Raw genomic sequence first — 25,743 nt, 5'->3', positions numbered from 1 at the left:
TTATTCCGTAATCTTTTAGGCAACAGCAAATCCTGGATTGAGCCATGAACTTCTCAGGGTTTGTCTATGTGGAGATGTTTCAGAGTAGCAGCCGTGTTAGTCTGTATTCGCAAAAAGAAACGGAGTACTTGTGGCACCTTAGAGACTAACCAATGTATCTGAGCATAAGCTATGTGGAGACTTAATGTGTGGCAAGCCAGGATGTGAATCTAGAGCGCCCCAGATGGCTGGGCACTACATGGCTGTGTGAACCCTGCTACCTTGCACTACAGGTTCCCTAGTGCACTTTGACAGGCTGCTAAACAGCAAGAAATCAAAGTGCACAAGGGAACTTGTCATGCATGGCAGCCTGGCCCACACAGACACTTAGGCTGTGTCTGCACTACGCACCTTTTAGCAACACAGCTGTGCCACTAAAAGGCATGCAGTGTAGCCGCTGTTTGCTGGCGGGAGAGAGCCCTCCCGCCGACAAAAAACTTCCACCCCCAATGAGCAGCGGTAGCTTGGTTGGCAGGAGAGAGCCCTCCCGCCAACAAAGCGCTGTTCACACCGGCGCTTTTCGTTGGCAAAACTTTTGTTGTTCCAGGTGTGTGTGTTTTTGTCGTTCCAGGGGTGTGTGTTTTTCACACCCCTGCACGACAAAAGTTTTACTGACAGAAGTCCAGTATAGACAAAGCCTGAGTGCACAGCAGGGTGGCCCAGTAGAGTCACAGCCCTGCTTGCCACACACTAAGTCTCCACATCGACAAGCCCTAAAGTCCTCCCCACCTCTCAGCAGCCCTTGTTCAGCCCTTACAGGGAGCCTAGGAGGCAACTGTAAAACAAGAATTCCATTGTGTGACAATTTTTGAAGTTTTGACATCTGTTTTGCATTGGAACAAAACAAAGATCTGTTAAGCAAGACCCCTCCTGTAACAGACAAGTGGCTTAGGTGCTTACTGGGGGTATCAGAACCTGGCATTGCAGAGTCTGGAGCCGGAGTCGCAGCCAAGTGCCCTAGCCACTGAGCTATCATGCCAGTGTTCCTCAAGTTCTCCTGTTTTATAAATAGTTATTGAGCCCGAGAAACTGACTCTAGCTTGGGGACAAGGCACTCACCCGGGATACGGGTGAACCAGATTCAGGACTGTCTGACCAGAGCAGGAACTTGAATCTGGTTCTCGCACATTCCAGCTGAGTGTCCTAACCACCAGGGTGTTCTCAGGTGGGTCTCTCTCCTTTGTTTTGACCAGAAATTCCATCCTGGACCTGAGAAATCTTCCTGACAACTTGGTATTTTCCAATGAATTTTTTTTAAAAATTCCCAACAGTTCTCCTAGACTTGATCAATGAGACGTAAAATAGATTATCCATCATGTACTGCACATATCTGTGATTAACAGTATTAATTGGTTAGTCTCTAAGGTGCCACAAGTACTCCTTTTCTTTTTACAGTATTAACAGGCACTATTGAACACTTTGGCTTGTAATCCTAGTTAATAGGTTTTAGGGTTTGTCCACATGGGGAATGACACTGGAATCACTCTGTCGGTTGCAATTCATCCCCTCAGTTAGTTCAGTGTAGGTCAGTATATGGACTCTTATTTCAGTATGAAAATGCCTACTCCATTGTAATATAACTGACTTACTCCTCACTGACTTAACAAATTCAGTATAAAGGCACTGTTATCTCAAAATAAAAGCATCCACATTCAGACCTAAACCAAAATAGCGGAGAGGGTGAATCAGAACAGATAGAGTGATTCTGGTGTCCATCACTTGGACAAGTCCCAGACTTTCCTGGCTGAAGAGGGGAAGTGGAAGTTTACTCCACTACAGCTGCTAAATGATCCACTGTCCCGTTTTCTCTTGACTGCGTTATAATATTTCAGCAGATAAGTCTCCGTTAACAGAGTCCTACCAGAAAATGCTGTCTCATGGCCGTTAACAGTGGTTCCAGTCAGGTATACTCCGTTTACAAAATGTATGGAGTTGCATGTTTCTTTTCCTTTGGAAAATTAAATATGGTTTTCTTTCTTTCTTTCTTTCACAAATCCAATCTGCAGCTCTCTAGGGTGTAACATTTTTAAAAGATTGCCACCATCTGCCTTTTTCCAGCCTTGTTCCTTCTCCTGAAGGCACAGCAGAGACTGCCCATGAGCAGGAAGTGTACATTAAAATTATTCAGATGAAACTGACAAACCCTCCCAGTTAATCCGTTAGGCTGTTCTGACAGGTGCTTTTCCAAGGAATGCCCTGTAGTGCTGACCTGGGTTTGACTGAAGAGGAAGTGCTTTGTCCCACTACTGCTAACACATTTGAGTCACTGGAACTACTCCCCTCCAGGCAGTTAGTTACCTGTTTGCAGCAGTGTTTGCTTGGTCAAGGCCTTAGTCTAGAAAGTTGGATATTGCTGCAATGTGCAGAGGTCTGACGAGATGATCATGGTGGAGACATGAAAGGGAAACTCACACAGCTTCCTCATGAGGCCAGCAGCTGTTTGCACCAAGGCTGCTGACCCATGTACCCTACAGCGATTGCAGCTTTTCTTATCACAACAGGCTTCCACTATCGGAGGGATCGTCCTATGCAATATGACGTGATCTGCATGGAGGGGGAGCAGATGGCAAGGGTTTGTCAATTTGTTGGACGATGTAGTCCTTCTGGATGGGTAAAAAGCAGGAGACTGCTGCTTCAAGCAACATGTGTAATAGTGATCCTGGAGAAACGTGAGCCCTCTTCAAATCGTGGTTAGGTTACACACCCATCTGTCTGAATGCCCTTGTAGTGTGAGGGCCTCCCTGGTGTAGCTCCATGGCAGCCAATGAAGTTATCCTAGGAAGGAATTGGACCCTTTGCTTCCTATTCTTCCACTGGGTTTGTAACATTCTTCTCGCAGGTAAACTTCCAGAGGTGCAGTTTGGGTCCTGACAAGCCTCTCCAACGGTGGGTGCTACCTCAGCTCTAGCTTCACCTCCTGAGTCTGCAGAGTGGGGTTGGAATTCGCAGGAGAGCTTGAAAAGAGCCCCTTCTTGGTCTAGCTGGAAATACAATGAGAAAGCATTTCTCCTGGCATTTTGGCACTCCTGTTTCTGTAGTGCGCCTACCCGTCACACTGCCCCAACTCCACTCCTGGGGCAACTAATGCAGCCCTTTACCTCACTGAACGTGGAGGGGAAGAAAGATCTCATTATTCCTGCCTGAGCCAGTGCATCGCTGACTTCCCTGCCACAAATCCTCCCCGAGCCCTTGAAGAGGCAGCTCCCACGTGCTGGATGGATCTCTCTGAGTCCAGGGCCACATACAGGCTGTGAGCCAGTTTTCACTGTAAAAAACCTTTATAGAAAATCTGCAAGGCTGTGGATAGGGTCCTACCAGCCATTCTGACTTGCTTTCTCCTGAGAGCCCGAGGGACAAGGGAAAATCACTCTTGACCTTGAGCTGCTAATGCCTAGTGAGAGTTCTGTTTGCATGCAATAAGTGTCTTCTAGCAGAACTTGCTGCTCTGTGCTCATTCCAGGAAACCGTCAGGGTCCTTGTCTGGCTCACTCTACCCGGGAGCCAATCACCCTTGGAAAGTAAATCTCAGCCGTGCAGGTCTGAGTGGGACTGGAGCCTGCACATTTCAGCTACGTAAAATCCGTTGAGGAGGGGAAGGTTGGGACCCCCAGAGGAATAGTTTATAAAGCTTTGGACTCCCAGCTCACCAGTTTAACTTCAGTTCATGTTAAAAGTCTTGCCCTCTGGTGGAGGAGTTTGAGTTTGTGGGTGGTCTCAGCCAAGCTTGTGGCAGAGAGGTGTCCTCACCGCAAAAAGCACCTTTCCAGCTGTAGCTAACTGTATTGATTTTGGGGGCCTGCCTCTTCTCCCCCACCAGGGCAGGATGAATGTGCTTTCCTGCTTTACGTGAGGGCAACGGGGTCCCCACCAATAGCGTTGAAGGATAAAAGTATTTTACCAGTACGTGACTAAGGTGATCCATTCCCTTGCTCTGCAGAACTGCCCTGCTGTTGTTTTACTCGTGGATCTCCTGGCAGGGTGCTTTATTATATGTGGGATGTAGCTGAAACTTTGGGTTTGGACTAAAGCATTCAAAAGTCATGAGTCAGACCCCCAAATCATGAGATTAGCCTAAAAACTGTAAGATTTTTTAAAGAAAGATTGGATTTGGGTTTTTTTCCTTCTCTTTTGATTTCGAAGCCATTAGGTTACACTTGCATCATCTTTTCAAGCTTTTCACCACAAATACAATGGCTAGAAATGGACTTTTCTTTAATGGAAGCCTAGAGTCTCATTATTTCACTTGACTCCATGAACTGGGGCTTTAAGAGAAATACCAAATATCTCAAGAGCTGGCAACACTGGGTTTTGCTGTGCTGTATTTTTTATTTACCCCAGTTTTTTGTATCCTAGTTCTCCTGACTGGTTCCAATGTATTGTTTCGGAGCCCCCTCCCTTGCGAGCCCCATTTCACAGGCTGACTGGAAAGCCATGTTACAGCTTCTCTTGGGTGACTTGCTTTACAACCCACTACGGACTCTGCCCTGGGGAGCATGTCATGTAAAATGTTCCAAACTCGCACTGTGCAAAGAATTGCTTTAAAGCCCTAAAAAATAGCCTCCCCCCCGCCCCCCATTTCTTTCCAACGATGTTGCTGTATTCTGCGAGACGACTAAGTGAATCACAGGGATGTTGCCCTGAATTATGTTGTTATTAGTAAAGCGCTTTGTGGATGAGAAGTACAGTCTGTGTGCTAACCCTTATTTAATAGGACAAACAAGGAAAGACTTCCTCAGTAACAGGCATTCACCTAGCTTCCATTGAAATGTAGGCACTCCTATTCCCTAGCTGATGCTTTGGCCAAGTCCTGGTTGAATAACCAGATGTTAAATAACCAGGTGCTAAGAGGGTGGGCCCCAAAGGTGCCTGAAGCCCTTGAGACAGGACAGCAGGGTGCAGCTTGTGCAGCAGCAACACTTCACAGGCTTGTGTGTTGTCTGATGCCTCCTCTTGCCACAATCCGCCATGTGTTCCCCCTCCAACAGAGTGATGGGGGGGGGGAAGCGTTTCCATCCCTGCATGCAAATGAAAGGGGCGTGGGGGGGAAATAACCTCTCTTGAAGCTTCAGTTGCATTACTCGTGTGCCATGCACTGCGAAGGAAACAGGCTTATTCTGCTATAGGGAACCACCGGTGTAAATCTTTAGCAGCAGTCTGTGGTAGTAGCAACCCCTGACACTATCCGTGATCCCAGCTGCGGCGAGGCTGCTTAGTCACCGAAGGAGCAGGCAGCCAATCCCTGAGGCCAGAGGGAAACAGGCCAGGGCGCACAGCACAGCCTGGTTACCTGCCTGGCAGGGAGGGAAGGTGCTAGGCCACGCCCGTCCAGCCAGCACGTCAGGTTCCCCTTTCGCGCTTGACTGGCACACAGACACACACACACATGCAGGCTGGTACACACCACAGACACTCAGGTGTGCACGCAGGCTGCCCAGTGCGCTGTCAGGATGGCTTGCTAAGCTCCTTGCTTTTAGATTGGGTTTTTTTATTTTAGCCCATTATATTATTGCCTTCCAGAGACGGACAGAAGGTAAAAGCCAAGATCCATAAACGCTTCCTCCTCGTCCTTCCAGTCGGTCACACCTCCAGGGAGATGGTAAGTGGTTGCATGCTAAGCAGACGGTGTTGTAACATGTGCAGTCCAGCCCATGGTTGATTGATTTTGACAGCAGCATGAGAGAGCAGCCTGAAGGGAATGGTTTCCATTCCCAAGCAGAAGCAAACCGGTAGGGAAAGAGGGCTCCACCACCCGCCCCGCGGGAGAGGTGTGCCCGTGGTGTGTGCGACGAACCCGGCAGCCCGCTCTGAAAGGCAGTCCTGGGACTGCGCTGGCAGACGTGCCGAGGCTGAGGATTGTGCCTGGCCTGGAGCAATTGACTCGCTGGTCTCAGTGCTCACTGCAGGAGCCGGGGTGTAGCTCTGAGATTGGCAGAACTGGAGGCATTTGTGGTGTGGTTTCATTCTCTCTCTTTCTGGGACGCCGAGTTTCAGTTGGCATCGCAGCTGAGAGGGATTGTTTTCTTTGGGTTTTGGTTTTGGTTTTTACACATTGTGGTTTCCTCAGTATCCTGGCAAGGATTTGCTGCCAGAATCTGATGACACCCATTTCAGAAATCCCCTCCACAGCGGATCCTTGCTGATTCACCCCCTAGTTTATCGACAGGGGTGTTTTTACACAGATTTCGTTAAACCGGTGTGAACCCCCATGCGGATTCTCTCAAATGGGTTGAACCCTGGCTAATTACAGGGTCACTGTTACAGATTCATTCCCAGTGACACTGGTGTAAGATACTAAATACGTGAAGCTAAACCCAGTAAGCACACTGTAATGTATTTGCATGTCCACGCTGCACCGTTTTAATGAATTGCTTTGAAACCTGGTGTAAGTTGTACCAGAGCCACTTCTGCATGGAGCCTAGCCCTAGGCATGGTAATTGCTGCTGGTTTCGTCTCCTCGCTCTGCCTGCTAGCCACTGTCAATGAACTCAGACCACTTGCAGAGCTCACTCTCCCATAGCTTGGCTTGATGTGTACATGTCACAAACAGGAGACTAAAATAGGGTTGTCAACTTTCTAATTGCACAAAACGGAACAGTCTAGCCCTGCCCCTTGCCCGAGGCCCCGCCCCCACCCACTACATTCCCCCTCCCTCTGTGGCTCGCTCTTCCCCACCCTCACTCACTTTCACTGGGCTAGGGCAGGGGGTTGGAGTGCAGGGGGGGTGAGGGCTTTGGCTTGGGGTGCGGGCTCTGGAGTGGGGCTGGGGATGAGGGGTTTGGGGTTCAGGAGGGGGCTCCAGGCTGGGGTGTGGGGCCGAGGGATTCGGAGAGTGGGAGGGGGCTGTGGGTTGAGGCAGGGAGTTGGAGTTTGGGAGGGGGTGAGGGCTCTGGGCTGGGGGTGCTTGCTCTGGGGTGGGGGTGGGGATGAGGGGTTTGGGATGCAGGAGGGGGCTCCAGGTTTGGGGGGGCTCAGGGCTTGGGCATGGGGTTGGGGTGCAGGAGGGGGTATAGGCTCTGGGCTGGGGTTGCAGGCTCTGGGATGCGGCCGGGGATGAGGGTTTTGGGGTGCAAGAGGGGACTCCAGGTTTGGGGGGGGGCTCAGGGCTGGGGCAGGGGGTTGGGGCTTGGGGTTGAGGTGCGGGCTTACCTTAGGTGGCTCCCAGTCAGCAGCGCAGCGGGGCTAAGGCAGGCTTCCTGCCTGTCCTGACACTGAGTTGCACGCATCCTGGAAGTGGCCAGCAGGTCCGGTGCTAGTAGGTGGGGGGTGGGGGCAGTGTGCGGAGACCCATAGCTCCCACATCTAGGAGCCGGACCCGCTGGCTGCTTCTGGGGCTCAGCGCAGTGCCAGGACAGGTAGGGAATAGCCTGCCTTAGCACCACTGACCGGACCCGCCAGGGCATAGACGTCGACTTCCCCTCTGCCTGGTGGGTGCTCGACCCCCACCACCCTTGGCCCCATCCCTGCACCACCCTTGCCCTGCCCCATTCCACCCTTTCCCCCAAGTCCCCGCCCCTGCCCCGCCTCTTCTCCGTCTCCTCCCCTGAGCGCACCGCGTCCCTGCTCCTTCGGCTCCCTCCCAGAAAGTCCTAAGCACCGCCAAACAGCTGTTAGGCGGTGGGGGAGCAGGAAGCGCTGGGAGGGAGGGGGAGCAGCAGTGATGCGGCGCGCTCAGGGGGGAAGAAGGAGGCAAGGAGAGGGGAGCTTGGCTGCCGGTGGGTGTGGAGCACCTGCTAATTTTTCCTATGGGTGCTCCAACCCCGGAGCACCCATGGAGTCAGCGCCTATGTACCAGGGTCCCTCTTCAACAGAGTGTTCTGGACAAGCCCTCCCTGAGGTTGTGTTTCCTGTCTTACCTTTGGGGGGGAAGGGACAGCTCAGTGGTTTGAGCATTGGCCTGCTAAACCCAGGGTTGTGAGTTCAATCCTTGAGGGGGCCATTTAGGGATTTGGGGCAAAAATTGGGGATTGGTCCTGCTTTGAGCAGGGGGTTGGACTAGATGACCTCCTGAGGTCCCTTCCAACCCTGATATTCTCTGATTCTATGAAAACTGGACACCTGGTCACCCTAGACTAAAACCAGGTAATCTCTGGCCCTAGGGCAGTTGCATTGCCAGGGGAGCAGAAGGGCAGCCTGTCTCATGCACTGACCCTTGGGAGCTGGATTCGGCTGTATTGAGCTGAAGACCCCCCAGTGTATTGTTGGGATAATTGGTGACACTCTGGGGGTATATGCAGCACTGAGCCAGGGGCAGGAAAAGGCAGGCCTGACTACGTTTTTAATCAGCAAAACTCCCAGTGAGCTAGCGTTTGCCTGAATAAGGATTCAGCAAAAAACTGACTAGTATTCTCAGGATGTAGCCTATAGTCCCTCTTCTGAGATACTTGCAATGAAAGGGGCAGATGCTCATCTGATGTAAATTGTCATAACTCCTTGGAAGTTAACGTTGTATTATTACATTAATATCACATTGCACCCAACGTTGCTTGTCCAGCTTTTCCTTGTTAGCTTATGCCTTCCAATAACTTAACAAGCTCAGTTTGTTGTCAGGAAAACCTTGTCAAGCAACGAAAAGAGAATGTTACAGGAAACCTGCAAACAAGCCAAGACTTCTGGGAAAGCACAGGAAGTAAAAGCATTGTACAAAGCAGTGAAGAAATCCCAAAATTAGGACAAGCCAAAGCTCTGAAAAGAAGAGGCTCAACAACTCCAGGAGGTGTCAAGAAAACAAGATCTGAAAACAATATACAAAAAAGATAAGTTGTATGGAAACACAATCAGGCTAACGATGCAAGCAGCAAGGAAGGTACCGGTGAATGGACTACAAAGGTTGACGAGGTGCTGGAAGTATGGAAGGAGCATTTTGACAAAGGGCTGACTCCTGTAGGTCATCCAGAGGCAACCATTCAAGACATGCTAGATGAACAGGGCAGCTTGCAAGACCGAATGGATATCAGCACTGAACCGTCGCCAGAAGAAGAAATAGAAAGAGCAGTGAAACAGTTAAAAATGGGAAAGCTGCAGGAACAGACTATAGAACAGCAGAGCTGCTAAAAGCTGGTGGGACAAGTGCTCTCAAAGCATTAGGAAAAATAAATAAGATGGTATGAGTGCAAGAGAAGGTACTGGATGACTGGCTAAAGACAATAATTGTATCAATCCTGAAGAAAGGAGATCCTGTCAATCTGAATAACTGGAGAGGTATAGGCTTCTTCTGCTGCTGCTTCTTCACATGCTTGCACATGTCCATTCCAATGGAGGTGTGCGCGTGCCCCAACCACAGTTACTGGAATTTTTTCCCTTAGTGGTATCCCTTGGTTCAGCTCCAGCGCCCTCTGATGCCACATGCCCATAGCACTGGTATAAGGGGCCCTGCTGACCCCATGCCCCTTTAGTTCCTTCTTACTGCCCATGACGGTGGCTGGAACTCCTCTCATTGCTCAGGCAGTTCTTCCCAGTGATTTCCGTCTCTTCTCTAGTTCACATAGTTATTGTCGTTTTCTTTAGTTGATCGTTAGTAGTAGTAGTTAGTGTGTTTGGACACCTTCGCACTTGGTTGGAGAGGCTTGTCTGCCCCCCAGTGCTGGGGTATGCCTCGGTCAGTGGGCTTCAAGCCCTGCACTTCCTGCGGCAGGTCGATGCCATTGAGCGACCTGCACACGAGCTGTCTCAAGTGCTGTGGGGGAGCTCACAGGAAAGACCGCTGGCAGATCTGCAGAGACTTCAAACCCTGCACCAGGAAAGACTGGGCAGCGAGGTTGAAAATCCGCCTCATGGAGGCTGCCCTAAGACCAGCACTGGACCTGCACTCAGACTCGGCACCAAGCACGTCAGCTTTGGTGTTGATTGCTCCTCCGCCGGTCGGGAGTCCTGGCACCGATGATCTTCTCCGGTGCCTAAAAAGAAGCACTGAAAGCACCAGGAGAAAAGTTGATCATTGGTGCCAAAGTCAAGCTGGCAAGAGGGCCGGGATTGGGTCAGGCCTCTCTCCCTCCCCGGCACTGCAGCAGCCGTTCCTTCAGCCTTCAGTTCCTTCAGTGGCAAGTCACTCCTAAGAATGGAGCTGGCAGCGCCTGGGTCCAGGATGCGCTGTCTCAAGCCTGGGCTGTACTTACAACTTAAACTGGCACTGCTCTGTCAGTCAGCAGTGTGAAAACCCCACGTTTCCCAGCAGCACAGCTGTGCCGGCAGCCACCCCGCCCCCCTCCACCTGCCCCATCAGCGTAGAGATAGCTATGCCGACAGAAGACGGCTACTGTTGTTTGGGGAAGTGGGGGCAGAACTCCTCCTTCTGCAGGTGTACACTACCGGGCTAACCCGGCAGAGGCAGTTTAGAGTGTGTGTATGTGTGTGTGTGTGTGTGCGTGTGCGTGCGGGGGGCGGGGGCGGATAGGAGGAACCCAACACCTGGCATCTCTTCCCACTGCAAGGGCTCTCAGGTGGCCAGTCCCATCATCGCGAGTGAGTACTGGAGTGATCTGGCTTCTCTCCAGAGGGAGAGCACAATGCTGTCTTTGCTGAGCTGCCGGCAGTTTGATTTAGGGTGTGGCTGCAGGGCTGGGCTTGGCTGACTGCGCGGGTGGCCTTGGGAGGCGTTTGGGGTGGGGCAAGATAAGATAAAGGGAGAAGGGCCCGTGAGTGGTCTGAAAGGGGAAATTTCGGGGGGGTCACAAAACAGAGGAGAGGGAAATAGCTCCAGGGGTGTGTGTGCACTGCCCCCAGGTCAGGACCCGGCATTCTGGAGACAGGTGTGTACCGGGGCTGATTGCGCTGCAGGTGTAAGCAGGCCTGAGTTAGTGGGAGGCGCTGGGCTGAATTTCAAACCCACGCCAATGTCCGATAGCAAGGGGATGGTCCCGGCCTCACCACCTGTCTTGTGTTTTGACGGCTGCAGATGTCATGGCACCCTCAGTACCGGAGTTCCAAGTTCCGCCACGTGTACGGCAAGCCTGCCAGCAAGGAGAAGTGCTACGACTGCGTCCCCATCACCTGCAGCGTGCACGACAACCACTTCTGCGCTGTCAACCCCCACTTCATTGCTGTCGTGACAGAGTGTGCAGGGGGCGGGGCCTTCCTCGTGATACCCATCCGTCAGGTGAGCAGGGCCCGGGGGGCATGGGCTGCCCCTTCTCCCGATAGCCCGCGCTGGAGTGCGAAGGTGGAGCAGCAGGGATCCAAGGTGGTGGTGATGGCAACGGGAAGGCTTGGGTATTGTTGCTGCGTGTTTTTCAAAATGCCTGGTAGGGCCGGAGGCTCTTCGGGACAGGGACCCTCTGTTACGTGTTTGTACAGCACCCAGCCCAGCAGGGGTCTGCGTATCCATCCCTCCCTCCCAGGGTTTGGTCCTGATGCTCATCACCCTGGCGTCTGGGCGCCTTCCGTGCCTCTGGGAGCAACTGCAAAACAATAATAAATAATAACCATAAACTGTAGAAAGGGAGAGAGCAAATAGCTCTGTAATTACACGGTTCTAGCTTTTGTTCACAGACAAGGAGCCTTTTTGGCCTCTGAACTAATCCCTGATTAAAGAATAGAGGCGACTCGGTGGCCATGCAGAGCACTGTAGGCCCCTGATCCGTCAAAGCACTGAAGCACGTGACTTTAGTGGGACTATTCATGTTCTTAAAGCTAAAGTCTGCTTCCGAGTTCACTGAATCAGGGTCGAGAGCGGGACAACAGAAAGGAGAGGGGTATTTGACATTTATTTATTTAGATCCCACTTCAGGAGAGTTAGGCACATGCTTAAGAGCTGTCCTGCATTCCTGTATTCAACTTGCTTTAGCCTTTAGCACGAGAAGAGAGGGCTCTTGGTGCCTGGACAGCACATCACACTGCCCAGGCAGGGGCACCGGAACAGAGAGGTCCAGGGGGTTGTGGCCCTCCCACTTTTGAAGGTGGATGGGCCTAGACGATCCACTTTTCGCCACAGGCATAACCCCCTGCCCCTCCTCTTCCCCTCGAGGCCCCACCCACCAGACAGGCTGGAAGCTGGAGCCCAGTCCAGGTAAGAGTGTCCTGGGGAGCCACGGACCCTCCACCTGCCTGGGGAGGGGCGGGGGCCCGAGAACAGCCCCCTGCTCATGTCCCCACCCCGCTGGGCTCCTCGCCCAGAGCAGGTGGAGGATCCATGTCTCCCCACGGCTGCCTGCTCACCTTTTACCCTGACCCAGCTCCGGCTTCCAGCTTGGCCTGGAGGTGGGGTCTTGGGGGCCAAAGAGCTGCAGCCAGGCCATGGTAAGAGCTGGGTGGGCAGCTGTGGGGAGCTGTAGACCCTCCACCTGCCCAGGGCAGAGACATGGGCCGGGGGTTGCTCTCAGACCCCCCCATCCCAGGCAGCAGTTTTAAAATAAATATAAGGAAGCACTTCTTCACACAACGCAGTCAAGCTGTGGAAATCCTTGCCAGGGCATGTTGTGAAGGCCGAAAGTATAGCTGTATTCAGAAAAGAACTAGATCGGTTCATGGAGAACAGGTCCATCAATGGCTGTTAGCCAACATGGTCTGGGATAGAAAATCATGCTCTGGGTGTCCCTAAACCTCCGGCTGCCAGAAGCTGGGACTGGACAACTGGGGATGAATGACTTGATAAGTGCCCTGTTCTGTTCATTCCTTCTGCCATAGTCCAGGGTGCAATCCAGACCAGCGAGGGGTTGTCACCACCTGCCCTGCAACCTTGGGTGCCTCACAACGCTTTGCTGCTGTAGCTCCCAATCTGGGAAACGCACAAACTGCCAAACAGCATGCCGGTCACCGCCTGAGTCTCCGTGTACAGCTGCGGTCCTTGGTCCAGCAATTCTGACCTGAGCAGCCTGTCAGCAACACCCCAGCCATACTCCGGCTTCCAGCAGCCTTGGTTACCCGCTTGCAGGGTGACTTCACCACACCCCTCATCCCAGATTTTCCCCAAAACATGTGTTCTGCAGTGTCCAGCCCTTTGCTGGACAGTTCAGATATTAGAGGGCCATGGCTCCTGTAAGGGGTCAATATCCAACTGTTTGCCACTTTAACTGGAATTACCCAAACAGCTCTGTTTAAACGCAGCACTGGATTCGTTTAGATTAAAAAAAATAAAACAAGTTTATTTAACTACAAAGAACTAGATCTTAAGTGAATACAAGTAGAAGGCATTAAATTCAGAAAAGGTTACAAGAGAAATAAAGATAAAATGCTTCCTAGTTTCTAAAACTTAACAAACTAGACTTGGTTCAAGGTAAAATCCTTACCACAGGTTCCCAGTAGCATTGCTGACCAAATTTTCAGGCCAGGCTGTCTCCCAGAGTCCAAGGGCTGCTTCCTTTGTCGTGTTAGGTGAAAGAGAGAGAGGGGTAGAGGGGGATACGTTGGGGTGTTCTTGAAGTTTCAAGGTTCAAGAAGTAAGGAAGGCAATGTGGAGTCTGGGAGTGAAGGTGGCTCCTTGCTCTTTCTTCTCCCCTGTGTATGGCGAAAAGCAGATTTGCCTTGGATCCTGCCACTTCCCCCTCTTGCTGTTTCAAGGACTCTGCTTACTACTTATATGTAAACTGAGGTAAATACACACGCCTTTGTTTAGGATAGACCTGTGCTTTTGCCTAGTCAGGGCTGTGTGGGTTTGAACATTTGCTAACATCATCATACAGGGGAATTCATAACTTTACATATAATGTTGCTACATAAATTCACCATCCAATAATTGACGCGAGTTGTTTTCAAATGATACCTCACGAGGCATATTTTATACAAGGATTTTTACAGTGGTGTGTATGGTGTGCATACAGGAGTGCATTCGGTCTTGGTCTCTGAAGGTTCTGGCACTGGCCACTGTAGGAAGACAAGATCCTGGGCTAGATGGATCAGTGGTCTGACCCAATAGGGCCGTTCTTCTGTTCACTACTGACTCAGTTTCCTGTTTTCCATTAGCAAGGGTTGGCACTGAGCTGTAGAGTTTTCCCGACGCCCTTTGTCTGTCGTCAAATCCATTACAGCCCCCTTGTGATGAGAGCTAGGAATCAGGCTGCTCCTTACTCATTACCACCATTTGGGATGTGGTCAGTGGCTCCAGGATGCTGCCCTGTTCCTTGGCAGGGCTCAATCATCACAAGGCTTTTCTCCTGTAGGCGCTCAGAGGGAGTGTGGCAAGGCAAAGACGAAGAAGCAGGTCTGCATTAGAAACTTGAATTGCACTGACACAGCTGTGCCGCTGTGGGGCTTCTGGTGAAGATGCTCTAAGTTCTCCTGTCAGCTTAATAACTCCAGCTCTGTGAACGGCGGTAGCTATGTCGGCAGGAAAAGCTCTCCCGTCAACGTAGCACTGTCTACACAGGGGTTTAAGGTTGGTATAATTACATCACTCAAGAGTGTGGATTTTTCACATCCCTGAGGGAAGTAGTTATACCGAAGTAAGTATGTAGTGTCAGCCTGTCCTGAGCTTAGGAGGACATGGCTTTAAGGGCAAGCATGGACCCATTTCCAGTAAACTGAGCACTGTGGCTCTTGCTATGTGAGGTGCCAAGGAGCTTAGCTCCAGCCTTGTAGGGCCAGCCTGCATGGAGACCTCCTGCTGTTCTGTGGCCAAATGTAGCCTTTCTGAGCTAACAGAGCCTTGCTGTTCTTTTCAGACAGGCAAGCTTGACCCTCACTACCCCAGGGTGTGCGGGCACAAAGGAAACGTCCTGGACATCAAGTGGAGCCCTTTTGATGACTTTGTAATCGCTTCCTGTTCTGAAGATGCCACTGTAAGTTTCCTGGCTCGTTCTGTGTTACTAATTTGCTAATGCTCTTCCTTGGGAAAGAAACACAAAATACCGTGCAAGAGCCTCAGGGAGAGGGTCTCCTCTACCTGAACAGAGCTAACAAGTGCTGTTCTTCCACGAAGTCACTCGTCATTACACTCAAGCTCATAGGTTTCAGTGGGGGTTTTGCCTGAGCAAGAGGTAATGATCCAGTTGTGAGATATTGAACACATTTACATTTGAAAACAAGCGAGGGGGGAAATCAGCTCCATGTCTGTGCAGAGCTCAGAACCCTGTGTTTCCACACAGATGTGGCCACACACGTTGCAAAATCTGTGGCAGAAGAATGCTCTGCTGTAGATGCATTTGTGGTGTGGTCACCTCTTGAGGATTGTTCCTTCTCTCAGCTATTCTGTGGAATCACTCTGGATTAATACAAGTAGAAGGGAGGTCAGAATCTGGCCCAAGCAAATACATAGGACTAGAGTCTGTCCCCCCCCCTTATTCCCATTGATTTGCACAGTATTCCATGAGGAGCCCCACTGAAATAAATGGAACCACTCAAGGAGTAAGGTGCTACTAGGGACATTCAAAGAAATTAAAAGGGGGTTTGGCAAATTCAAATCCAATACAAGGCAATACTTTTTCACACAACACATAATTAGCCCGTGGAACTCACTGCCACAGAAAGATGTTGAGGCCAAGAATATAGCAAGATTCAAAAGGGACCAGATGCTTATAGGAAGGACAAGAATAGTCAAAGTTACAAGAGTACAATGCTAACACATATTTTGGAAGAGATATTAAACCTGCTGCTTCGGGGTTTAAACCACATTTTAACCATTAGGGATTAGGAAGATTCCTTCATGGTGGGGGTGCAGGTGGTGATGGAGGGGTGGTGGCACTTTTCTCTAAAATATTTGGGACTGACCACTGTCTGAGACAGGGTACTAGGTGGACCTTGTGTCAGATTTACCCTGGCAATTCCTGTGCTTCTTAAACTAAACCCCTTTGAGAAATTAATTTGGTCCATGTTTTCAAATTGATGTGTTGAGTTTTCTTTGAGCAATTAACATAACACACTCATTAAGGTTTTCCATATCCAGTGAACAATCCTGCACTTTCAATACAAATGACTTTTATTTTAGGAGGAAAACAAAACAAGAAGGAACAAAAGTAAAGTTTCCACAAGATGAAAAGGAGTACTTGTGGCACCTTAGAGACTAACCAATTTATTTGAGCATAAGCTTTCGTGAGCTACAGCTCACTTCATCGAAAGCTTATGCTCAAATAAATTGGTTAGTCTCTAAGGTGCCACAAGTACTCCTTTTCTTTTTGCGAATACAGACTAACACGGCTGTTACTCTGAAATCTTTCCACAAGATGGCGCATGTGTGTGTAACAGGCAGCGGATGCCTTGACACACTACGGCCCCTGCGTCTGCGCAAGGGCAGAGGTCTTAGAGATGTAGAAGTAATTGTCCCACTCTACTCAGAACTGGTGAGGCCCCAGAAAGAGGAGAGCAACAAACATGATAAAAGGTTTAAAAAACCTGGTCTACGAGGAAAGGTTGAAAAACTGGGTATATGTAGTCTTGAGAAAAGAAGACCGAGGTGGGACCTGATAATATTCTTCCAGTATGTCAAGGGCTGTATTAAAGAAGACTGATCAGTTGTTCTCCATGTCCACTGAAGGTAGGACAATAAGTAACAGGCTTAATCTGCAGCAAATGGAGATTTAGGTTAGCTATTAGAAAAAACTTTCTAATTCTAAGCGTAGTTAATCTTTGGAAAAGGCTCCCAAGGGAGTTTATGGAGTCCCCATCATTGGAAGCGTTTAAAAAGAATTTGGACAGGGATGGTCTAGCTTTGCTTGGTCCTGCCACAGCACTGGGGGTGGGACTTGATGATATCTCAAGGTCCCATCCTGCCCTACATTTCTATGATTCTGTGTGTTTTACTCACACAACCAAGACATAACAGCTGCATTGGTGCGTGCACTACAGGTCTGTGGAAACGAAAATAGTTTTTCTCAGTCTGGGTGCAATTGACTGAAGGACTGGGGAGAAGAGAGGCGTGAGAGAAAGACCCATGAACCTCGTTTGTCCTGCCAAATACCATCCCTAAGTCATAGAGTCAATGTTGCAGGTTGTGACGTTCCCTTCTGGTGTTATCTGGACCCCAGTGATCTGCTAGGTCACTCCAATCCTTGACTCTGGGAGCCAGCCTGACCCTGCTCTGCTGTGAGAACCCCCAGTCCTGGGCTGTTCACGCACAGCCTCCGGCATGTAAGCTGCTGCTTGGATTGTGCAGCTGAATGACACTAGCCAATATCTCTGGTCCCAGACACAACCCTAGGAACCTCTGTCTTGTGGTGTCCAGTTACGCCTGCTGGACGCTGCAAGTTTATATGAGTTTGTCAATTTACCAAAGAAATTGATATGTACCAGGCTTGTTATCCCAAGGGGAGTCTCTGACACGCTTCAAACCAAACGCACTGCTTCAGGTAGAATAAACAAACAGATTTATTCACTACAAAGATAGATTTTAAGTGATTATAAGTCAAAACATAACAAGTCAGATTTGGTCAAATGCAATAAAAGCAAAACGCATTCTAAGCTGATCTTTCAGTGCCCCTACAAACTTAGATGCTTCTCCCCACAGGCTGGCTGGTTGCCCTTCAGCCAGGCTCTCCCCTTTGATCAGCACTTCAGTTGCTTGGTGTGGTGTCTGTAGATGGAGGTGGAAGAGAGAGAGAGAGCATGGCAAATGTCTCTCCCTTTTATCACGTCCTTTCTTCCCTCTTGGCTTTGCCCCGCTCCCCCCCTTCAGAGTCAGGTGAGCATTACCTTATTGCAATCTCAAACTGACCAAAGGAAGGGGGTGACTCACTCAAGAGTCCAACAGATCCTTTGTAGCTGTCGAGGCCAGCGTCCTTTGTTCCCGTGAGGCTGGGCTGGGTTTGTCCCATACCTGCCCTGGTGAGAGGTGAACTGTCTCTCTGTTCTTGGAGAGTTTTTCCTGTGCTTATTTTAAGCCATGAGGATACATTTTCAGCCTCATAATTATATACATGAAATTATAACCTATAACATTACTGTAACAACAATTACTATAAGATCACTATAACAACAATGCTCAGTGCAGCATGAGCCTTCCGAAGACACCCAACATGACAAACTTTGTATTGGATACCACACAGTCATTTTATAAAGATGAACATGGGGGTGTAGGGTGTTCCCCGCAGGTACAGAACGTCACACAGGTGCTTGGGGCAATGCCCTTGGTTGTGGTGTGTTTGTGCCAGGTTGTTTTTTACTGACAGTTTCAGCAGTGACAATGTTCAGATATCCAGCTCTCCCACATAACAGAGAGGTGAAGTAATTAGAAATGCATTCCACTGGTATCTCTCTCTCACATTAGAGTTCAGGATTCCATAGTGTTTTCCTTCCTATCCCGCACTACACAGTCCACGTTGCGATGGGTCTCTCCCTGACAGCATTCCAAGTGCTCAGCTTCTACTGTCATGGATGACAGCTTTGCACAAAACCTAAAAGCCGGATCTGAGCCTGAATGGACAACCAGGGAATGTTAATGCCTCCTCAGACATTTCAATTTATGCCAAATCTTTGTTTCGTGATTTGGCTAAAAGCTGTCTGGGAGGCCAATTCGAATGCATACAGCTCCAATTCATACTCCTGGGGGAATTCTGCACCAAAATATTAAAAATTCTGCACACAATATTTTAAAATTCTGCATATTTTATTTGTCAAAATAACACTATATAATCACACCAGTTTCAATTATTTTGTAATTTATTTCAGAATACTGATCAGCAACTATGTCTGTAACAATACAGACACAAAATTCCACCAGGAGTAGAGAGTTAAGGAAACCCCTATGGCAACCCAGTTCCTATTTCTCTGCCCCCTATCCACCAGAGCCCAGCAGGGGGGCCAGACACCCACACCCCCTGGGATGCGCCCCAGCCCAGACACTTGCACCCCCCACCAGAGCCCAGCTGTGCCTCCCCAGCTCAGACACCCAAACCCCCTGCCCCCCCAGAGCCCATCTGTGGACCCCCTCAGCCCAGACACTCATGTCTCCTCCCCACCAGAGCCCAGCCACAAGCCCCCCCAGCACGACACCCACACCCCTAGCCCCAGAGCCCAGCTGCGGGGCGCTCCCCAGCCCAGACACTCACACCCGCTCCCCACGAGAGCCCAGGATCCAGAAGGAGAAACAGTCTGATGTTGGGTCCAGGCTTGTACAGAGTTTCCTCCACGCCCCCTCCTTCCTTCAGGGCATGCTGGGTACTGCAGCTGCCAGGAACCCTCCAGCTTCCTCCCCCCTTCTCCCCCCAGCAGTGTCTTCTATTTGCAAGTTGGGCTCTGTGGGTCCTGCACCCCCCGAGTGGCGGCCAGCAGCTCTGCAGCCCATTTCTGTAGGAAGAAATGGAAATTCTGCGCACACAACATTAATTTCTGCGCAAATTATGCATTGTGCAATGGGAGTAAATTGAAATTTACAGAAATAAATGGAATTCATTGATTATTGGATCATCTCTGCAATGAATAGGCAATTTCTGTCAGTGTGGCCTGCCTCTGTACTGCTGGTGAAGAGGAGAATCATGAGAGTTCGTGGTCATGAAAGGGGGTCAATTTTACAAACTTGCTGAGGTGCCAGTTAGATTTTAAAGCTGAAATCTAATAAGCTAGATTTGCCAATTGGATAAATGTTATAACCAATATTAGACTGGAACCTAATATGATAACACCGTTTTACTGAGTCCAGGGGTCATTAGCTTACCAATTTAATGCTAGGTTCTTTTCAGGTCAACTTTTAACTTGAACAGTTTTTAAAATCAGGACACGTGCTTATTCGTAACCAATCAACAATTTATAATTCAACCAGAACCACATCAATATACAATCAGCAGTGCACCAATCAAGTGTGGACAAAACCAATATTCTAGTTATGTACTGCACACAGCAATACAGTCTAACACAGTGGTTTTTCAAACTTTTTTCTGGCGACGCAGTTGAAGACGAAAGCAGTGGCTCAGTGGTTACTCTAAGGAACAATGGAAATCACCAAGCTTTCTTATTATGTTTACTTACGATAATAAGTTCTTTAGTACCCAACACATTGATCGCCTTCCCAGTGTTTCTCCAAGCAGTAAGGATATACTTGTCTTAAAGACACTTTTAAAAATGTGGTTACCTGTTATTGGAATGGATTGGTCCATAAGGGAAAGGTTTAGTATATCAAAAGCAATTGCCTGAAGTTATTGTTCAAGTCTCTGTTAAGCCAGTTTGTGTGGACTTATAAAGGAGGGCATGCATATCACATCATCTAAAATATGGTTACTTGATGTCTCACGAGGGAGTGTAGACTTAATCACTGGAACCTTCAGTTATTTATATTAAATACAGAAGGGGAAATACAGTCTCTGAAATGGAATGTCTCCACTTTGTATCGTCTTACCCTGGGATTGGAAAGAGTCCTTTCCACACAGCTCGTCTGGGTGTTTATGGCACTGGGGAGTCTACAGTTTCTTTGTGGCTTCAGTCAACTCTGGGGTCCCATATGGTGATATCAATTTTATATACCCTGATTTCAGGGCTCATTGGTGAGGGCAACCATCTGGTTTCTATTGGCCATCTGCCAGATTGCTCTCAGCTTTCAGGTTTCTCAGTTTGCTGCTTTTGTTGATATCCAGTAGATGGCATCAATGTGTGACAAATTTCTTTGAGGCATTGTGCCAAAGTGCTAGGTATGAAAGCCTGAGTCATCAAATCGGGCAAAGCAGATTGGAGCTGACTAAGCAGAGCTGTGCCTAATTTGCGAGTGGGGCAGGGCAGAAAGGATAACTAAGCCATTAGCCAGAGCCCACAAATAGGCACAGGAAGGAAGTAAAAAGGGGGGAAGCAGATAGTAAGAGAGGGAGAGAGATTGCTCGCCCCTGCTTGTTAAAGGCATTATGTATTTTGTGAAGGTGGTGGGACTCCTTTATAAATAAACTGCACAGGATGTTGGACCAGCACAAGGGTCTCTGCGTAGTTTGTCAACCAAGACAGAAGCAAGACCAAAGGGGTCCTGTTATAGGCATCCTTTAATTCATTTCATGGATTGCATTTCATAATTTTCCCTAACTATTAATTTGGAATGTCCCCCCTTTAAGCAATTTCTTTAATATTCCAAAGCTATACTCTGGTTTGGTGATTATATCTTCATATATTCCAAGGCCAGAAGGAAACATTGTGGTCATTTAGTCTGATCTCCTGTATAACACAGGTCATAAAACTTCTCCAAAATAATTCCTAGAGCAGATCTTTTAGAAAACCATCCAATTTTGATTTAAAAATGATCAGTGATGGAGAATCCACCATACCCTTGATAATTGTTCCAATGGTTAATTATCCTCACTGTTAAAAATGTGTGCCTTTTTTCCAGTCTGAATTGTCTAGCTTCAACTTCCAGCCACTGATTTGTGATATACCTTACTCTGCTAGAGTGAAGAACCCATTATTAAATATTTGTTCCCCATGTAGATACTTATAAACTGCAATCAAGTTACCTTTAACCTTCTCTTTGCTAAGCTAAACAGATTGAGCTCCTTGAATCTCTCACTATAAGGCAGGTTTTCTAATCCTTTAATAATTTCGTGGCTCTTCCCTGAACCCTCTCCAGTTTATCAACATCCTTTTTGAATTGTGGACACCAGAACTGGACACAGTATTCCAGCAGTGGTTGCACCAGTGCCAAATACAGAGGTAAACTAACATCTGCTCCTACTTGAGATTTCTCTGATTATGCATCCAAAGATCGCATTAGCACTTTTGGCCACAGCTTCTCACTGGGATCTCATGTTCAGCTGATCATCTACCACCCCCCTCACATATTTTTTCAGAGTTACTGCTTTAAACGAGCTGGCTCAGGAGCTTGCTGGACCATTAATGTTGATTTTCAATAATTCTTGGAGCATTGGGGAAGTTCCAGAAGACGGAATAAAGTTTGCCAGATTTTTTAAAATGGTAAATGGATGACCTGGATGTGACATTTTGTACCTCAAAGGAGCACCTTGGAACCCCCATATTCACCACTGTGGAATAATTATGATATGTTTGGTACAAAGTATACCTCATGAGGTATCGTTTTAAAAGTCTTGATCTGTTGAACATTAATATCCTGTTGGATAGTGCTGTCGTTGTAGGTGAAGTTATGAAGTGTTGTTATGTGTTACTGAAATATGCAGTGCAGTTGGGAATGCCCACAGTGAGTCAATCAGCTGCAACAAAGGAGGGCCAGACAGTGGTGGTGGCCCATCAAGAAAAGAACACACTACCCTAGAGGCTCCTTAGGGAAGGCACATACACAATGGAGACTGCTTGACCAATGGGGATTTACTGACCCCCCACGAGGACAAGAAAATCCCCACTTTGGTTGCAAAGTTAACTGGTAAAGCACTGAAATATATTGAATGAAATGCCAATTCAGGATGCTTTAGATTATTATAAATTCAAAGAAACTATTTTGAAACAACTTCAGATTACCCCTGAAACATATAGGGTGAAATTTAAAAATCTTAAAAGAAATGCTGGTATGAGTTGTGACGGGTTCCCCCCAGGGTGCCACCTGGAACTGGGGTACACTGAGCCCCCTGACACACCAGCCTGGTCTCCCTCTCACACTGTACTGCTGTGACAAGCTGCAAAGCACTCCAGCCTGCACTTTCACCCGCTTACATAAAGGTAGGGACACATCCAGCTGCAGTTACATGCAGGCTCTCTGACCAGCCCATGCATAGGAAGGTTACAGCTAAGGCAACTCCCAGCTCCTCAGGCATGCACCCGCTCTGGAGTATAAACCCAAAACTATACTGTCTTGCGCTGCACAGGGAACTGTACAGCATAAGCTCATAAAATTCACCTCCTCCCTCAATGTGGAGAGGAATATGCAACAGCCTTTGCCCCTGAGTTATGATTCCCACACACTTCACTTCAACTCACTGGTTTAGATAAAGCAAAAACAAGTTTATAACTACAAATGATAGATTTTAAGTGATTATAAGTCATAGCAAACACATCAAAGCAGATTACCTAGCAAATAAACAAAAACGCAAACTAAACTTTATACTAGAAAGATGGGATATGAATTAGCAGATTCTCACCCTAAATGCTGATACAAGCAGGCTGTAGATTCTTAAGGGGCAAGATGCACTTGCTTTACAGCTTGGAATCCCCAGGTGTTTCATACACAGGCTAGAAATCCCTTTAGCCTGGGTCTAACACTTCCCCCAGTTCAGTCTTTGTTCCTCAGATGTTTCCAGGTGTCTTCTTGGGTGGGAAGTGAAGAACCACAAATGATGTCACTCCCCACCTCCACCTTATACAGCTTTTGCATATGGCAGGAACCCTTTGTTCCCCAAGCTTGGTTCCCAGACCAGTCTGTGGAAAAATACTGACATCCCAAGATGGAGTCCAGAGACATGTGGTCTCATCACATGACCTTGTAGCATCATAGCAGCCATTACTTGGAGGCTGTCTGTAACATTTTCAGGAAGGCTCCCCAGGTGGGAGTTAAGCTTCTCCTAAGGCCTGTCATTTTTTCCTAATGGCCCATTTCCCTGAATAGGCCCTTCCCCACTCAGCTATCTAGACTGAAAGCATCTTGTCTAGTGGGCATTACCCAGGTGTAACTACATTTGAAATACAGATACATACTAAATACTCATAACTTCAGATACAAAAATGATACATGCATACAAATAGGATAATCATATTCAGCAAATCATAACTTTTCCAATGACCTCTCACATGACTTAGCATGCATAAAATGCATCATAATTATGCTATAACCATATCATAATAATATCACTATGAAGAATATCGGGTGCAGTGCCCCATGAGTAATGGGCAATATGTAAACATGATGAAAAATCTGATGGGAAAATGCGGGCGGGGGGGGGAAAGGGTTTCAAGCTTTGAAGAAATGTTTGACTTTGTTGCTCTGTAGCATTTCCTTAGCGTATATAAAGATGACGTGAAACTGTGTCTATTGGACAAAAATCTGAAAAGTGTGGATGAGATGCCATCTCTAGCTGATGCCTTTGAGTAGATCCAGGCATGTACTGGGAGCAAACCACAGAAAGAAGGGCTTAAACCTGGTGGGAAGCCAAAACTATTCCTCTAATCCCCATCCCAAATCTCTTGTGAAAACCGAAGAACCCAGAAGGGGCTGCCACTGTAATTCCATTGATCACCTGAGGAATAAATGCCCCGTGCTAGGAGGAAGCTGATGATACTCGTTAAAAAAATGATGTTCTCATTAAATTTGTGACTGAACTCCTTAGGGGAGAATTGTACGTCTCCTGCTCCGTGGTTTTACCCGCATTCTGCCATATATTTTGTGTTATAGCAGTCTCAGATGACAACCCAGCATATGTTGTTCGATTTAAGAACACTTTTACTGCAGATCTGACAAAATGCAAAGACGGTACCAATGTGAGATTTCTATAGATAGCTACAGCCCTCAAACCAAGATTTAACAGTCTGAAGTGCGTTTCAAAATCTGAGAGGGATGAGGGTGGAACATGCTGTCAGAAGTCTTAACAGAGCAACACTGTGATGTGGAAACTACAGAACCCAAACCACCAAAAAAGAAAATTAACCTTCTGCTGGAGACATCTGACTCAGATGATGAAAATGTACGTGCATCGGTCTGCGCTGCTTTGGACTATTATCGAGCAGAAGTCATCATCAGCATGGAAGCATGTCCTCTGGAATGGTGGACGAAGCATGAAGGTGCATATGAATATTTAGCATATCTGGCACATAAATACTTTGCAACGCCTACTACAACAGTGCCATGCAAACTCCTGGTCTCACTTTCAGGTGACATTGTAAATAAGAAGCAGGCAGCATTATCACCCATAAATGTAAACAAACTTCTTTGTCTTAGTGATTGGCTGAACAAGAAGTAGGACTGAGTGGACTTGTAGGCTCTAAAGTTTTACATTGTTTTATTTTTGAGTACAGTTATGTTAAAAAAAGTACATTTGTAAGTTGCACTTTCACGATAGGTGGCACTGCAGTACTTGTATGAGGTGAATTGCAAAATATGATTTTTTTCTTTTTTACAGTGCAAATATTTGTAGTAAAAATAATACAAAGTGAGCACTGTACACTTTGTATTCTGTTGTAATTGAAATCAATATTTTTGAAAATGTAGAAAACGCCCCAAAATATTTAAATAAATGGTATTCTATTATTCTTTAACAATGCGATTAAAACTGATATTAGTTACAACTATTTTTTAATCTTGTAATTGTGATTAATTTTTTTAATTGTTTGACAGCCCTATTTAAAATCTCTAGTGTGACAAAGTTCCTCCTCTACCTTGGTGGGTCCTGCACTTATTGGCGGATTTTCTCGCCTCAGAGGTTCACAGCAGCCCTCAGTTTGGCCACTTTCGTGGCTCGAATCTGCCGTTCACTCAGTTAGCCTCATCACTGGCCAGCATGGGGAAAGGAAGAAGAACAATCCCCGCAGTCTCTGCTGATCTACGTAGGGGATCGGGGAACAGGCCAGAGACCTTCTCTCTGGTGGAACCCACAGTCCAGTTCAACTCCTCCGGTATCAAGCAGGGAGTTGGACGGATGGGGGGAACCCGGGCCCACCCTCTACTCCGGGTTCCAGCCCAGGGCCCTGTGGATTGCAGCTGTCTATGGTGTTTCCTGTAACAGCTGCATGACAGCTACAACTCCCTGGGCTATTTCCCCATGGCCTTCTCCCAACATCTTCTTTATTCTCACCACAGGACCTTCCTCCTGATGTCTGATAATACTTGTTCTCCTCAGTCCTCCAATAGTATGCGTTCTCACTCTCAGCTCCTAGCGCCTCTTGCTCCCAGCTCCTCACATGCGCACGACAAACTGAAGTGAGCTGCTTTTTAAGCCCAGGTGCCCTGATTAGCCTGCCTTAATTGATTCTAGCAGC

General features: G+C 48.0%; 1 protein-coding gene across 3 annotated transcripts in view; it reads left to right on the top strand.

Moving 5' to 3' along the window:
* The window catches only part of CORO2A (coronin 2A), a 103,489-nt gene that overhangs the window by 37,904 nt on the left and 39,842 nt on the right, over positions 1-25,743 (top strand). For 2 of the 3 annotated variants that reach the window (XM_037902362.2, XM_027820403.3), the window contains exons 2-4: positions 5,557-5,635; positions 10,931-11,131; positions 14,631-14,747. In XM_037902362.2, coding sequence (XP_037758290.1) covers positions 5,633-5,635; positions 10,931-11,131; positions 14,631-14,747 — 321 coding nt within the window. In that variant the 5' untranslated portion in view covers positions 5,557-5,632. The remainder of the gene's footprint in view (positions 1-5,556; positions 5,636-10,930; positions 11,132-14,630; positions 14,748-25,743) is intronic. The other variant, XM_043547635.1, reaches the window with a different exon arrangement.

The sequence above is a fragment of the Chelonia mydas genome, chromosome 5, assembly GCF_015237465.2.
Source record: "Chelonia mydas isolate rCheMyd1 chromosome 5, rCheMyd1.pri.v2, whole genome shotgun sequence".
Taxonomy (NCBI): Eukaryota; Metazoa; Chordata; order Testudines; family Cheloniidae; genus Chelonia; species Chelonia mydas.
This window is presented reverse-complemented; position numbering and strand designations above follow the sequence as displayed.